Source organism: Rhinolophus hipposideros, assembly GCF_964194185.1.
Source record: "Rhinolophus hipposideros genome assembly, chromosome: 11".
Classification (NCBI taxonomy): Eukaryota; Metazoa; Chordata; class Mammalia; order Chiroptera; family Rhinolophidae; genus Rhinolophus; species Rhinolophus hipposideros.
The window spans coordinates 30,931,663-30,948,396 of NC_138057.1; the positions used below are offsets into that span (position 1 = coordinate 30,931,663).

General features: G+C 34.2%; 1 protein-coding gene across 4 annotated transcripts in view; it reads right to left on the bottom strand.

Annotated features, from left to right (window-relative positions):
* The window catches only part of RIC1 (RIC1 homolog, RAB6A GEF complex partner 1), a 98,204-nt gene that overhangs the window by 29,609 nt on the left and 51,861 nt on the right, over positions 1-16,734 (bottom strand). For 3 of the 4 annotated variants that reach the window (XM_081067219.1, XM_081067221.1, XM_081067222.1), the window contains 6 exons: positions 15,153-15,295; positions 14,707-14,843; positions 10,416-10,507; positions 6,233-6,321; positions 2,179-2,323; positions 1,217-1,265 (listed from right to left, as the gene is read on the bottom strand). In XM_081067219.1, coding sequence (XP_080923345.1) covers positions 1,217-1,265; positions 2,179-2,323; positions 6,233-6,321; positions 10,416-10,507; positions 14,707-14,843; positions 15,153-15,295 — 655 coding nt within the window. The remainder of the gene's footprint in view (positions 1-1,216; positions 1,266-2,178; positions 2,324-6,232; positions 6,322-10,415; positions 10,508-14,706; positions 14,844-15,152; positions 15,296-16,734) is intronic. The other variant, XM_081067220.1, reaches the window with a different exon arrangement.

Sequence of the window (16,734 nt, forward strand, 5' to 3'; positions counted from 1 at the left end):
GGGAAAGAAAAGAAGGGGGAGGGAAATGAAAGCAATACAAAGTTTATTATCCTTTTCTAGCTTCAAATATTCAAATTCTAAAATAACCATTAACAGCATTCATTATTAATAACTTCTGAAGGTCAGAGAAACTGAAAACGCAGACAAAAATCACACCTACACCTACGACATCTTTGCTATGTCCAGCGGAAAACACCATCACTGGCTGTCTACCTAGAACAGTGAAAACTCTATATATCAACCTTAACTTCAAATCCTAAGAAATGCTTACTGTTCTTTGAAACTTCTCCATTAATTTAACTGACTCTCAAATACAAAGAAATTCCTTACAGAGGAAGACCTATGTCAAGGTGAAGCTTGACAAAGAAGCTCCCAAAGCAGATGGAGTTTTGGTTTGTGAATGACTGCTTCGATTTTTAGTCTATGACTGAAACATCAACTTGGTGAGGCTGGTAACGCTGCTTGTTGCATGCCATTCAGAAGCACTGATCAGCAGTTACAGAAATGGTATTTGTTCGAAACTTATTTTAAAATATGGAGGTGGGAGAGACAATAAATAGGGTCACTGGTGGTAAAAGGCTGGGAACCACTATTCAAGGTAAACATGGTGGTTTTAATTCTTCAAGACTGGAGAACAAAAAACTCACTCCTCTGAAAAACATTCATAATCATTAATTTCACCAAGAAGGTACATAGACGGTATAGTAAGAAAATATTTTTATATAAGGACAGGGGTTACACCTATTTCCTACAGACACTCATGAAAATAGGTAATAAAAATACTGTTATGACATTGACTATAATTCTCTTGATACACATCTATGGAAAGTTTTAAAAATATGCTCAAGCAATGCACAAGTGCATGCCCTCCAGGAAAAAGCCAATGAGCATTTATTTCACTTTATGTGAAAAGAAAGGACGTCAAAAGAAGTGGGTGCTGGTGAGTCACACAAGAAATGGAGGTATGCTTTACCATGGCACTATGGTCACAAAGATGACAGGGGCTTGCTGGACAGGGGCTTGCAAAACCAAATTCAAATACTGAAAAACGAACAGTCTCCTGGTTTTTAAAAAAAACCTCTTAAAGCAAGAACTGCATAAGAAGATTCTGCTGAGACTAAAATAGTTTTGTAATTTTGTCAGACCAACGTGACAAAAAAAAGAAAAGAATTCCAAGTTTTCCACACTATACCAATATTTTATAGAAAGTACTTACCATTGAGTTGATCTTAAGGGGATCTTTTTTGGTACCATCTGACCTATAACTAAAACAGAACAGAAACTTAAGGAGTCTTCTAATTACAAATAATATTTAGCTTTAATTTTTAAAAAATCAAACTGATTTTGTTCCTTCAAAACAGAAATACATAATGCATGAAAAATAAGACTGCTAGTTAATATGCCTAGGTGTATTACTGAGACACAGTCTTCCAGGTCCTAAGCAACTGTGAAAGAGTCATGTGGTTTGGGAACACGTGTTCATTTTGTCAGGACTGAGGTTCAGAGTAGTATATGAGGTGGGCAGAATATCGACCCATTTCTACCAACCCAGTAGGTTAACCTACGTTAACCCATTAAGATAACGTAATTTTCCATTTCCTACTAGTTACTTATATACATGGCTTACCACTCTTATTAGATAATAAGCTATTTGAAGATAGAACCGTATCTTATTTAGCCTTGAATCTAACATGCTATTATATATACAACGGGGATTCAATAAATAAATGCATTTTTATTAAATGAATAGTAAGTTTTTAAGAGGATGGATGCTTGGAGAATCAATACATCCTGAACAAATTAATTCTGAACCTCACAAATTGCTTTGGGGTAAGAATCAAATAAGGCAAAAGAGTAGCTACTGTGTTTCCCCCCAAATAAGACCTAGCTGGACAATCAGCTCTAATACGTCTTTTGGAGCAAAAATTAATATAAGACCGGGTCTTATATTACCCTATATATACTATATACACTTATATTACACTATATAAGACCCTCTTATAATAAAAAAGACTGTGTCCTTATATTAATTTTTGCTCCAAAAGATGCATTAGAGATGATTGCCTGGCTAGGTCTTATTTTCGGGGAAACATGGTATATGACACAAAGTTTCCGTGTATTGTACATTGTCTCAGAGATAATGGAGTTATTTGATCTAAAATGTCTTTATTGACTCACGCAAAATCTCCTCCAAGTGTGCAAATCAGCTGGGCTCCAAATACACTCCATAAAGAAAGACCTCCATACTCCCAGGTCACTATTACAACACTATTGTCAGGAGACCATCTGACCAATTTAACAGCTCCTGTTTTGTTCCAAATGTCTGTTAAGAAATTGTGAGAAGAGTTAAAAATAAACGATTGCTTCAGAAATACTTTTTTTTCACAGTGTATATTTTCAAGTTGAAATAAGCAGAAAGGCACATCTACTTTAAATAATGAGAGGAATCCTACTCATTTGGGGTTATTTAAAAACAGTAAGGACATTAGCCATGGCCTGATCTAAGTAAAACAAACTCAGTGGCCAAGTGATTTATAAGAAGTGAAAGCTGTTTTTGGCCACTTGAATAACTACAACTGTGTAGTCTTAAAAGTTTTTAGATTTGGGCAAATCAGTTTAATGTAAAATGGGGGATAACACCTCACTTGAGTGATTCAATATTGAATGTTAAAGTACTTTACAAAGTATGAAGTGTTTTAAAATGTAAAATGATATTTTACCACTATCTTCATGCTTTACTGGCAATACCAGAGGGATTTAAGTTAAAATAAACTGAAGTTTAATCTTATATTACGATTAAGCGAGCAAACTCCAGATTGAGTACTCCAGGTGCTCATATCTTCTTCTAACTAATAATTATTCTTTCAACCCCACATATACTAATTATTAAAGGAGAAAATTTCATTGTGTAGTAAAATCCAAGTTTCTTCACTATAGAATTAAACGAAACATGCCAGATTTTCTATCAGCAATTAAAAAAAGATCTATAGTATCACTTTCTTTAAAATTCTTTCCATGTGCAGTATTAAATTTTTGTTGTAAGTACATTTTGCAACAAAGAGGAGGTATACAGATTTTAGCCTACAGAAAATAGGCTTGATTAACAGGGTAAGAACTTTTCTCCTCTGCCTAGGTTTGAATCCTAACCTCAGTAACTGTCAACATAATTCATGTATATGAATAACTGTTATTTATGTAGGTGAAAAATAAATAGGAACATACATAAGAAGCCTATCTTGTCTGTATACTTTATACATGTCCAGTAGAAATTTAAAATGAACCAAGGAAGAAACACATCAAACCAAACATTTAACATCAAACCAAAGTTTACAAAATGAAAGTAATTTCATATGTAAGGAAAAAAAAAGGTTTAGACGTATATTTACTGTCATGAAAAGATGTTAACGTTCACTGAAAAAGGCAGGTTAAAAAAAGTATTCTATTATTCCACATAAAAAAATATATATGCATATGTACATAATATGCTTATCTATTTTCCAAGCATTGTACATGTATTAAAATCCAGTTGTAGAGATATATAAAATGCTAATGGCGGTAACCTGGTCTTCAGGTAGCAGGATTATGGGAAATTTATCTAGATGGTAACCTATGATGAACATAGATTACGATAATCTATAGGAGAAAAAATTTTAGAGTAATCCAAAGACTTCCTGTTACAGAGCTGAACTTCCAAGATGAAAGGAAGATCTCCAGGAGCTAAAAGAAAAAAACTGAAAACAAGACTGGTTAGTGCTTGAGCTAAGGCAGCCTAGAATGGGGGTGGAAGGTGGGGGAAAAGGTTAGAAATACAGGAAAAGAAGATTGGGATGAGACCTAGCAATGAATGACTAGGGAGTTGGTGTTTCACATCCCAAACACATAAACAAAAAAGGGGTCTCAGGCCGGCACAAGTCTGGAAATCAGAATGGAAGCTGCATCACGTAAGGACTCCTGAAGCACTGCAACCTGTACAAATCAGCTAATGGAGCCAGAAAACAAAAAACCAAAAAACAAGGCAGCTTGTTCTCGGTTTAAGACGTAGGAGGACAGTACAAGTCTCCAAGCAGGTTTATAGCCTAAAGTTGTATGACTCAAGGAGGTGGAATTCTCCCACAGCAAAGACCCCACTGAGAGGCAGTAGATAACCCAAGGCAGAACTGGCATTCCAAGAGCCTGAGTAAAGAGAACAATCTGAAAAACTCAATACAGTGCTGTGTAACAGAAGCAATCAATAGAACTTCCTGCAAAGATGTAAATGTTCCGTATTGGCTTGGTCCAATAGCCACTGGCTACATGTGGCTACTGAACATTTAGATGTGACTATGCAACTGAGGAAATCAAGTTTTAATTTTCTTTAATTTCAATTAGTTTAATTAAAATAACCACATGTGGCTGGCAACTACCATACTGGACAGCGCAACCTAAGTATGGATAAAAGAATAAGCAAATAAAAGGGCCAGAAACCATAATCAAAACACACATTACTCTGTTCATATAGGTTGCAGCAAAAACTGTCCTTAGAGAAAAATACTATGTGCAGAAACTTTAAAGGCTATACAACAAGAACGATGAAAACTTAAGGAGCAATGCATCACAGGAGGGAATGGTATTCTATCTAGTTCATAAAACAAACAAACAAAAACTGATTTCATTTGAACTGTAGCTTGAAAGACGAATATGCTGCCCATGGAGAAATACGGGACATTCAGGTAGAGCACAGTAAGAGACAAAGGCTGACTCTCAAGGACCTGCAGGTGGTTTGGCAGTTAAGAGTTATACTGCAGTTCCCAGCCTGTGTGCTAAGGTATCCCACAGCACTGCAGAAAACTCACACGGGTCCCTGAGATAATTTTCAAAAGAAATACAGTGATATATAGTAGCTGTCGGACAGTGTAAACTATTGGCTCCAGGTAATTCACTGTTGCAACATTAGGGTGTGCTACATTTATTTTGATGTTGTTACATATGTAGATGGGTTATAAAGATGGGTTTTTAGAAGTTACTGTGAAAAAAGTGTCTGAAAATCAATGTGGAACAGGAAATGTGGGTGACTGGACCCAATCTGATTCCAAGGTTTGAGAAACTGTACCGTATCCTGTTAGTAAAAAATAGTGTTGAAGAATAAAATTAAAATGTTTCCTTTCCATTTGTATGTATTATTTTTTGAAAATGGTACTAGGTTGCTAGGATATAGATACCGATTAAGTTGTTTAGACCTAGCTACTTAATAAACAGAACTTTTCATATTTGTATTTCTTTTTACATTGGGGTACTGTGGTAAAATTACAGAGACATAGACTAAGGCCAGAGAGAGTGAACCAAGAAATAATGCCAGAGAAATTTGGCAAAAGACCTTACATGCCACATATGTGGTAGACACTGCTGGTTGGGCAATCCAACATCTATTCCCATTCTTATTCTCCCTCCCCCACTTCTGTCATAAAGGCTTGTTTCTAAGGCAGCTGTGCGACAAAACTGTGGCCAATGAGATGCGAGTGGAAGACAGTTAGAGCAGCTAAGTGGTGGGGATGCTTCTAAGAAAGATTTTGCTTTCTTAATAAAAAACCTGAAAAAAAACAACCACCTGTTTCCTCCTTTCTTCTTGACTCAAATGCAGAAGTAATGCTTGGAGCTCAGGAGCTACCTTGTGACTTTGTGAAGAAAAGGCCAAATGACTGCCAGCAGCACCTTACCTCTGGATTTCTTGCTATTTGAGAAAAATAAATCCTATTTGTTTAAGCCACAGTAAATTGGGTTTTCTGTTAGTTTCAATCAAAAGCATTTCCAGTGACACTTAATCCTGTGGACAGGATTCACTAAAGAGTCACTAAGTGGGTTCAGAAAGATACTTTTATTTTGTTTACTGTTGTGTATCCAGCACTTAGAACAGTGTCTGCTGTATAGCAGACACTCAACAAGTACTTGTTGAATGAATAAATTGAATTGGAAGATATAAAGTAACAAAGTAATGAAATCAGGTAAGAGACCAGAGCAAAGGAATATAGGGGCTAAAACTAAGTGTGGATAGATAGGACTAAAGGAAAGGATACAAGAAGTATCCCAGGAGCCCCTCTAGCTACAGAGAAATCCTTGGGTTACACAGAATATTGTTATGTAATAATACATGTTTTAACATCTGATCTATAGCCTTCATCATTTAAAAATCAGCATCCACTACACATACCTAGACATTAAAAATATTAAAATAGTAAGACAAAAAAAGTGGACTCACCAGGATATTGTTTTGCTGTTAGCTCTAGTTTATGAGACAGCAGCATAGCTCCAGTGGTGTTATCTATTGTATAAACCTGTACAGAACCACTGTGAAAAACAAATAAACTTTAAGTAAAACAACAACAACAAAATATATATAAGAAGCATTATTATGGGAACTATTATGTTTTGATGGTAGGAATGTAAACTAGAACAAAACCATTTTGTAAATAATTTGCAGTCATCTCATGAATTTGACCAAATGTGTATTATGTAATCCAGCAATTTCACCTCTAGATATAGGTCACAAATATCCTTATCATATGTAATGTTCATTATAGCATTGTGTGTAAGTGCAAAAAAACGAAAATAACCTGAATGTTCAGCAATAAGGGAAAGGAAAAATAAACTATGGTATATTCATATAGTAATATACAGCACTGAAAATGAATGAACTTTTGTTACATGCATTACAATGAATATATATATATATACACACACTACTATATACAAGATGTAGTATAATTCTGTCTCTATACAGTAAAAAACATTCAAAACATAGTTAAATATATTTGTGGTAAAAATGCAACAGAGAGTAAAGAGCAAATGTATACAAATTGCAGATCAGCGATTTCAAGATTAACCTTTTCTTCTGCAATGTTTGATCTGGGTCTTCTTTACAACTTCCACGTTTCAGTTTAAGACTCAAAAGGGACCCTCTAGAGATCTCTGGAGTTCTCTTTGTGCCATTTTCTCTTTGGTGTCTTTCCTGTGAGCCCTAGCTGCTTTGGTCTTCCCAGACTCTCATTTCCATGTACTCAACTCAGGGAATCTGCCAGGCTCTGTTTCCCCAACCGCATGCTGTGTCCTGGAAACTCTCTCAAAGTACTTAAAGTTGGGACATTTGTAGAGTTTTCTTATTTTATTTCTCATCTTTCAGAGATCACTGTCCTTTGTTGCCTGATGTCCTGTCTTGAATTCCAAACACCTGTTTCACATTTTTGTCCATTTTCTTGCTTTTGTTTGTTTGTTTTTATGTGGGAGAGATAATCTTATCTGTTATTCTGCCTTAGTCAGAGCCCTAATGCCTTAGAACAGATATCTTTCCAGACTACCTGCTCAAGTAAAAATCTTCCTGAGAGACAGTACTAAGTGGCTAGCAGGTTTTTGGTTGGCATCTGACAAACTGTCCAGTGCTAACTCTGGGTTGCTGAACTTGAACAAGTCACTGAGGAGTCCAAATATTTTTAATATGAGAAGTAGGTGCTAAGTCAATAATTACAAAGACTGACAACCCTTAAAGTATTCTATATTGCCTATATTCTTTAAATTATTTTTCTTTCCATTTCTTATCAGCCCATTGTTAGAGAAAAAATTTTCATTAAAAGACACTACTTACTAACTCAAAGCAAAAATTATATGTGTATATGGCTATTAGCACCATAAGTGATCCAATTTAGCATCATCAGTACTGAGACAATGACGCTATTGCTACATACTGCCACAGGAAGTACACAACATCATGTTTGACAAAAATGTTTAACCAGAATCTAAACAAACCTTTAAATATTATATAAAGTTTAAGAGTTATACTGTAAGACCGACCCCCTGCCAGCTGACATCCTAAAGGAAAGGTGGCTTCTTATAGAACTCTGAGGACACCAGCTACAGCCCAGTGTTCAAGGCAATTAATCCGGTAAGTACTGGCAGATCAGGGCTAGAAGCCACTCGTCTGTTATGTCCCACAGCTACAATCACCAAACTTTCGTCCTAACCCATGATCATGACAGAAGGGCTGGTACTCTCCCAACCAATGAAAACTGACATGACTGAAAAAGGCTGCAGGCCAAGACTCTGCCCTCATCATCCTGGGGGCGGGTACCTGCCTGGATTCTCATGTGTGGCCTTGCTAGGCCCCTGGCACTAGTCCTGAGTGTGGGCAACGTGAAACTGTCCACACGCCACTGCTCATGTCTCTGTGAGTTCCTTTTAAATCCTGATGGGTGAGTTTTCTAGTTATGGACTGTACTGGCTCAGCAAGAATCAGCTTCAAGGTTCCAGTCAGTAGAAGTGTCAGAAAAATTACTTAAATGCCACTGAGGAAAGAAGAGAAATTTAGAATGTAGGACACTTTATAAACTGATTTGAACTCTTAAAATATTTGTCTTAAAAATAAGAAATAAGGTATACGGATTGTTATAGGCAAAAGGTGACTAAAGAGAATAATAACCAGATACAATTCCTTAATTTTGAACAAAGGAGCCATAAAAGAAATTTTGGCTAATTTGAATATGAATTGAGAATTAGGTCTCAGCAGGGATTTATCATTAATTTTCTCATGTGTGATAAAGATATACTGGATTTTTACAAGAGAATGTCTCTTTTTTTGGGAAACCAAGAAATAATGTAAATGTCCATTAACAGCAAATCAGATAAATTATGATATATTCACACACTGGAACACTACTTATAAATCAATCAAAAAAGTGATTTCAGCTACTCGCAAACAACACTGATGAATTTCAAATGTTGACTGAAAGAAGTAAGATAATGTTAACAGAATATGATTCTACTCATATAAAGTTCAAAATCAGGTAAAACTAAATTATGCTCTTTAGGAATGCATATATGGGTGGCAAAACTACAAAGACAAGGCAATGACCATCACAAAAGACAGAAAATTGATTACCTTTAAGTAAGTCAAGAAAGAGAAAGAAATTATGATTAGGAAGTAGCAGGGGTAAAACTTACCCTCCACAGGCTGGCAATGTTCTATTTCTTGACCCAGTTGTGAACATGTGGGTGTTTGTATTATGCTTACTTATAAAACTGTGAATATTTAGATTATGCACTTTCCTGTATGCTTTTATTTTACAACATGAAAGTTAAAAAGGATATTATAAGCTTTATGCTAATAAATGGCAGTGTATATGAAAAAAAACAATTCCCAGAAAAACATAACTTGCCACAATGACTTAGGAAGAGAGAAAAATCTGAATCTTCTTAAATCTATTTTTAAAACTAAATCGAATCAGTCCTACAAAAAATTCCCACAAAGAAAATTCTACCTTCAGATGGCTTCAATAACAAATTTGACCACCCATTCAAAGATTAAAAGAGAAAGGAACAAATCCTTCCTTAACTTGCTTTATGTGATAGAAAGAGTTAGAAACGAGAAAAGAAAAATTATAGGTAAAATGTACTCATGAACGTAGATTTAAATATTCTAAACAAAATGTGACCAAATCAAATCCATGAATATTTTAAAAATACACGCTTTTTCTTTTCTTGCACTAAGTTAAATTTATTTATATTTCTACATTTACCTCCTCAGAGAGAAGCAGTGTAAAGAGGATAAAGATTCCCCATTTTACAGAGAAATTATAGAGAGTGTAATGAAGGTGGTGATTTTTAACATGTATTATTTATGCTAAAAAATACTGTTACTTAACTTGTAGCTGGAGATTATACTAGATGTATGTTCTGTAGAACCACTAAGTCTCATTTTGAGGGTAAAATGGAATTTTATATTTAAGAGTTGTGGAGATTAAAAAGCACTATAAACATTGTTCAGGCACTACTACTGTAAATACCTGATATAATCTTTTTATTTGAGCTAAATATAAGATTGATGGTCAGGTATCTTTGCTGTTTCCTAATGTATCCCAAGTACTTATAGCTGTGCCTGGCACATGGCAGACACAAAGGTATTTGTTGAATGAATAATTTGTATTCAATTTTAAATTAGTTCTAAAACCTACATTATTTGAATTAAAGCAAGAAACTGATTTTATGTATGAGCTTTAAATTTGTGCGTTAACTAAGGCACATCCACTAATTCAAATCAATGTCAACACTGATGTTTTAAAAAGGATTACTTATAAAAACACAAAGAAAATACCTTCCTGATCCTCTGTTAAACAATAAAGAACCTAAATTGTAACTAATTTAATTTTTTAAACTTGTAACTCAACTTCCTACCACTGAGGAAAAGCTCACTTTTACAAATTAAAATATTTAATCTCCAAAATTTGCCCTTTAGATTTGCATCAATCTAATAAAATATTTTCAGATTTTATATTAAAGCCGATTCATAAATTATGATAAGCATAACAAAGTTTACAAGTGTATTAAAAATACCTAATGTTTAAAAAACCATTTTTGGCAATAACTCTTAAAATGCAAAAGTCGGTATCAATTACCTTGCACAACCAAATGCCATTAGTCGGTATTTGTTATTTACTGCTACACACGTTCCGTCAACAACATCTTGTGGCCAAACTCCATGAAGCTGCTATAATAAAAACAGTTAAGATTTAAAAAGCTTTCTCCAAAATATAATCAAAATATAAAGTAATCAATATAATTCTTCAATAAATACACAATTTCACAGGCTTTATTTGTTTTCATTTGGAGGGGAAAATATTCCATCAGGACTTCTATCTGAATTTTCACCCTTAAAATGTCAATTTCATTAATTGGTTCAATAAATATTTCCCAAATGAGCTCAGTCAAGTACTAATTTATAAAACACTAAATAATGGATATTCGATCTCCAAATTCAAATTAAATGTAGATGAATTTCCTGTTAGGATGTAAATCTCCTGATAGCACAAACTGCATGCATCTAACGTGCTCAGTATTATTCCCGTAGTCACCTAGCACATAGTGTTCAACTTCACAATAAGTGGAACACAGCAAATTTTAGTTGGTGTATCCTTCAGAAGCATTAATGATTTGTCAATTGCTTACTATTCTCTATTATTCCTTTGTTTTATAGTATAATGATTAAGCATGGTATCTGGCAGCCTGATATACATCATCTCCGGTCTTGATGAAATGATTACTTCACCTTTCTAAGCTTCAGTTTCTTATCTGTAGATCACCTACCTCTTAGAGTGTTTTGAAGATTAAATGAGAATGTACATACATGTAAACCACTTAAAACAATGCCTAGCATTCAACAAGTTAAGCATTCAATAAGTGAATGACACTATTATTAAATTAAGCTTATATAATACTTAATTCTCAATATACAGAATACACTCAACTCCACTGTCTGCTTTTATTTGTCAAATCAAGGAGATCTTAGATTATAAATTCTAAGGCAAAGGCCATCATGACAGTTTAGTGAACATAAAAATAGTACACTACAACATAGCACTTTATTTTTAGATGATCCCAATAGTAAACATTAAAAGATCCAGTGTAATTACAACTCTTTTTGAAATATAATACTTTAGATTTTATTTAATTACCAAATGAGCTATATAATCTACTATCTCAAACATGAAATATTTGCTTCCTTTTTTGTAGAAATTTTATTTATTTTTCAATTTTAATCATAAGACTAGACATTATTTCAGATAACCAAAAATAGTAAAGATAGCATTGAGCATTATTTCTTTGGACCACTGCTTAACTGAAATTCATTCCTATAACAAACACTATTCAGGCCCCCAATATTCACGAGGTGCCGTTCTAAGTGCTAAGGATATGACATACCAAATGGCTACCTATATCTCTGCTTTAGATTTGTTAGGAAGCTGATAAGTTAAAAAAAATTGCCCAGTATACTGGAGGTTGGTAAATGCTATAGAAAAAAATAATAAAGCAATTATGGAGAAGAGGGGGTATAGGGGAAGGAAATAATATTAAACAGTTTTCCCTATGAAGGTATGTTCTGAGGAAAGTACTGAAGGAGACATAGCAAGTGCAAAGGTCCTCTCACAGCATTTCTGACCCATTCAAAGAAGATAAGGGAGGCGTGTGCAAATGAGTGGAGTGGAGCGCAACGGGGGAAGGAGAAGTAGCAGATGAGGTAACAGATTTAATAGGAGGCCAGATGTATGGCTTTGAAAGCTACTCTAAGAACTTCAGCTTTTCCCCAATTAACATATTGAAAGTCACTGGAGTGCCTGTATTTTTTCCCAACCTTTTCTATTATGAATCATAATACGTTACAATAACCAAAATACAGACTTACATGACAATCACTTCCTTTTTTTCCTTTGAACCAGTACCACTTAAACATGCATCCATACAAACTCTAATCTAGAACTGCCTATACTTTTATTTTTCTTTTTAAAATAGAATCATACACGTATCCTTTTGGGTCTAGCTGCTTTCACTCAACATGTCTGTGAGGCCCATCCTTGTTGTTGCACACAGCCTTGTTTCTCCATGCTCATTGTAGCTCAAACACTGGGCTTAGCTTACTGGGCTTCTGGCCTCCTCTAGCTTGGTAATTCTTTACTGTCTTGTTAGCTCTTTAAAAACTTTAAGCACATTAAAAAAATTTATTTTCTTTCCAGCTTTTCTTGTTGTCCTTAGCAGGTTTTGTCTTAATTATCTAGTCCTACCTGAAGGGTTCCAAGCAGAAAAGTGGTATATTGTGACATATTTTCATTCATCTGTTAAATAAACAATGCCAAACAAAATTTTCATAAAGCACTTAAATAATGCCTAATATTAAGATGCCATTAGTGTTTCCCAACTATGAGTAACATATATGTATTGTTTTCTTGTAACTTTATTTTTCTATTTGTAACATTTAATAATGTCCATCTACTTTTCATTATTTTTTAACCCTTAATTTACTGGAAAATTTTCTCTAATAAAATACTAATAAAAACTGATACTCAAAAAAGAGTCAATCACTTTTCAGCTCTAATATTTTTATTTTCAGTAAAAACACTTAAATCTCATACATATGACCTTGTAAAAAAATTAGGCTCTTCAAAAGACTATTTTTATTCTTATTTATATATTGACATGTTATCACAAATGTATTATTTACATTTGTGATAACTTACTATTTAAATAAAGTTGGTAATGGAAAATAGTTATTGGGAACATTAAAGCTGATACCATGTAGAAAAAATATTCCCTTAAAAACTTAAAATCTTTCCAGTTAAAAAAAAGCAGAATGAACATGCCAGCATGCCTATGTAGCTTCTCTGACTCTTAAAACCCCAACTTTTATAACAGAAAAGATTTTTTTCAAAAAGCAGAAATTAGCCAGGGCAAACAATGGGAGAGAGGGTAGTATCAGAAAATTTTGGAAGCTGGGAAGTGTATGGATGAGTAAAATCCCTTCCTGGAAGTGAAGAATGTTGAGAAACAGCTAAATTTACATTCCAGGGCACACAAAAAGGCCTGGGAATTTAGATGTCTTTGAAAGGCTGAACTAAAAGGAGGACTGGTTCAAAGCCTATCTAGGTAGCAGCTGGGTCTTCCCAGAGTACCTTCACAGTCTGAGCTGCTAAGAACCAACCCATCTCCACTCTAACTGAAAACTGGAACTTTTTCTTTGGAGGAAAACAAAACAAAACAAAAAACACCAGTGGTCTCTGGACTACACTGAAATAAATAAAGGCTTACTTCCTGAATTTGAACCCTCTAATCTTACTCTTCCATAACTCAAATCCCAGAATATTGAGCCAGCCAGATAGATATTCTCTGGACAGGATTGCAGGACTCTCCTCCAATTAACTTTGGAAACAGAGAGGGGAGTAAGGAAATAATCCAGTTAGCTCACCCTATGGTGAAGATCACAGTCAACCAAACCCATCACAACCCACAGAGCTATCAATGAATCCAAATTTTTAATTTGGGTCCCTGTCACACAAACCAAATTCATATATTAACTAATTATATAAGAATTAACCATTAACTGTTAAATGACCGCATACAAATAAAGGGAGTAAAGGAAATCCTAAGAAAGATGATAGAGAGCCCCAAAATATAATTGTGTTAAAGGCATGTATTGTGAACGAGCAGTTCCGTTTGGCGCCGGCCAGAAGACTCCAAGAGAAATTTCTTCAAGAAGATGAAATGGATAGAGCACCTATGAGTTTTAAAGAACTGAGAGCATATTTATAAAACTAGCAGACAGTCTGAGGATGAGTTAGTGGTAAGTACACAGAACTAAGCAAATATAAGGAACAAAATTATTAATTCCCAGTGGGAGAGAAAATCTGCAGGAAAGTAAAACTAATCACATCACATGCGGCAACTACAAACAGGACAAAACAATAAGAATATAAACAATGAATAGTAATCTACTCAAAATCACAACAGCTATATGGGGAAGTATGTGGTGGGTACAGGGAAGAAGAAAATAAATGGTCATTTTCCACAGAAGGAAGTATATAAACACAGCCTAAACTAAAAATTAAAGGAAACATTCAGAGTACTGAAGACAAGTAGCAAAATAACCAGTAAAGGAATAAAAAGTAGTTGCCTACAAAAATGGAAATTGGGTGTGAGGAGAACAGGGAGGAGGGCAGGAACTATCACTTTCCTTCAATATGTCTAACAGAATTATTGGTCTACTTATACTATTTATATGTATAGTTTTGATTGTAAAAATTAATTAGCAACCCCTAAATCATAAATAAAAAATGGGGGACAGATTTAATAACAAAGACTAAAATCAATAAATGCAAATTAAAGAAAATAAATATCCAAATGACTTATTTACAGTCATACCTCTGCAGTAAATCTACTGGATACTGGTGTAATAAATCCGACTTTACCATCATTAAACACAACAGCAAACCCATCAAGTGTGGCACAGTATTCCATGTCTCTGATATGCACATCTGCAAAGCCCAGAAATGAACCTACTGATGAAAAAATAAGTATATGAAATATGCAAATAAATATAGTAAATAATTCCCTCACATTTTTGCTTACAAACTCTGTAACGACAGTCAAAAGAGCAAAAATAACCTAAAAACATTAAACAATTAAACTACTCCTTCCTACATACAGACACAGACACACACACACACACACACACACACACACACACACTCCTCCCTTGCATAATTAATTCCAAAGTAGAAAGTCAATGTTCATCCATAGAAAATATCTAACTAGATTGTATCAAATGTTAAACATCTGGCTCTAACCCATGCAGAAAGTGTAACTACCTCTAGATGACTGCAGATCTACTGAAAAGGGTACTGTACAAAGATTAATAGCTTTCCTTCCATTTGTCATTCCTTCCCAGTGAATAAGATGAAGAAGTCCATCAGAAGTAGCAACCAGCAGATCTTCCAACACAGACTGCAAACTGTAGGGAAGGAAGTGACTTATGATCAATTACCTTTAAAGAGAGCATACTAAGAAAGTACACACAAAACCACATAAATACACTCTAAGCCTCTCCAATCACTGACTTCGTGACTTTATAACAGCTATTTAGTATCCCTGATAGCTTTAAAAATTGCAGTTTTAAAAAATGTAATTCATAATTACGAATTCTCAAATATGTAAATATATTTAATACTAGTTCTAACTAATGTTAAATACTACATACAATATAGGGCTTTCCTAAGTGACTGGAATAGAGTAAGATATAGAATAAATTGTGGTATTTATTATGTAGTAGTAGTTAGAAATAGATAAGAGTTTTAAGTTATATTAGTACCGTTTACCTTCTAAACATTTTCTATCCTCAATGATAACAAAGGTTGGATGCTTAACAATAATCCTATTCTTTTTTCAATCAAAAGTAAAAGATGGCAGTACTCTTGCCATCTTATGCCTCTAAACAACAACATAACCATTATCCCTATCTTACTATAACTTGTATTTTTGGTAGTGGGAGGGAAAATAGTTGGCTATAAAGTCCAAGTTTCATATCTTCTCATTTAATTTAAAATTATATAGGAAATCTCCAATATTCAGCAACTTATGTGTTACAGGTGCTAATAATAGCAATGATTTCACTGAAGTTAGGGGAGAAAGCTTAGAGATTTCTCATCACATATATTTGTAGATTAAAAATAGCACCTGGCAAGTTAAACAAGATGGCAGGGATTCTTTGTTTAAAGGCTTGTTTTCTATCCCATCTCCGTGAACCACAGCTTTTACCACCAGGTGGAGGTAGAAAGCCATGCTTGTACATCTCCCCCTAGCTTGGTATCCCAACATTCAAAATTCCTGATGCAACAAGTTACATTCTTGAACAGAATCTCTAAGCTGAAATAAAATCTGAAGTAAAGAGTAACTTTCTGATCAAGGTGATGAGTAACCTTGAACTCAATCTTTTGTAACCCTGATCACATTTAAGCAAACAACAAAAAGCATTCTTTTTCTATGAAGAAAACTATATAAAAAGATAGATTTAAAAAAAGACAGAATATACAAAAAGATTAAACAAGAAAATAGCCAGCCACTTTTATTTAACATGTACCAGTATCTGTAGTGTATTCTAACAAAAATAATAATAGTGAAAGAAGCCCTTTATTAGAATTGTGAGTCAGAAGAACTTTAAAAACGTAGGTATTACATTCATACAGTTCAACATATTCACACATTAATCCATATAGTTCAATATTTAGTAAGAGTACATAGTAAAAATACAGCCTTTTTCCCAAGCCTGTCCCTTAGCCACTCAGTTCTCATGCCCAATTTCTTATATATTCTTTGAGAACAATACACAGTCTACCACCACCACCAGCTCCCTTTAAAAAACAAATAGTAACATTATTATGTAGAGCACATCTT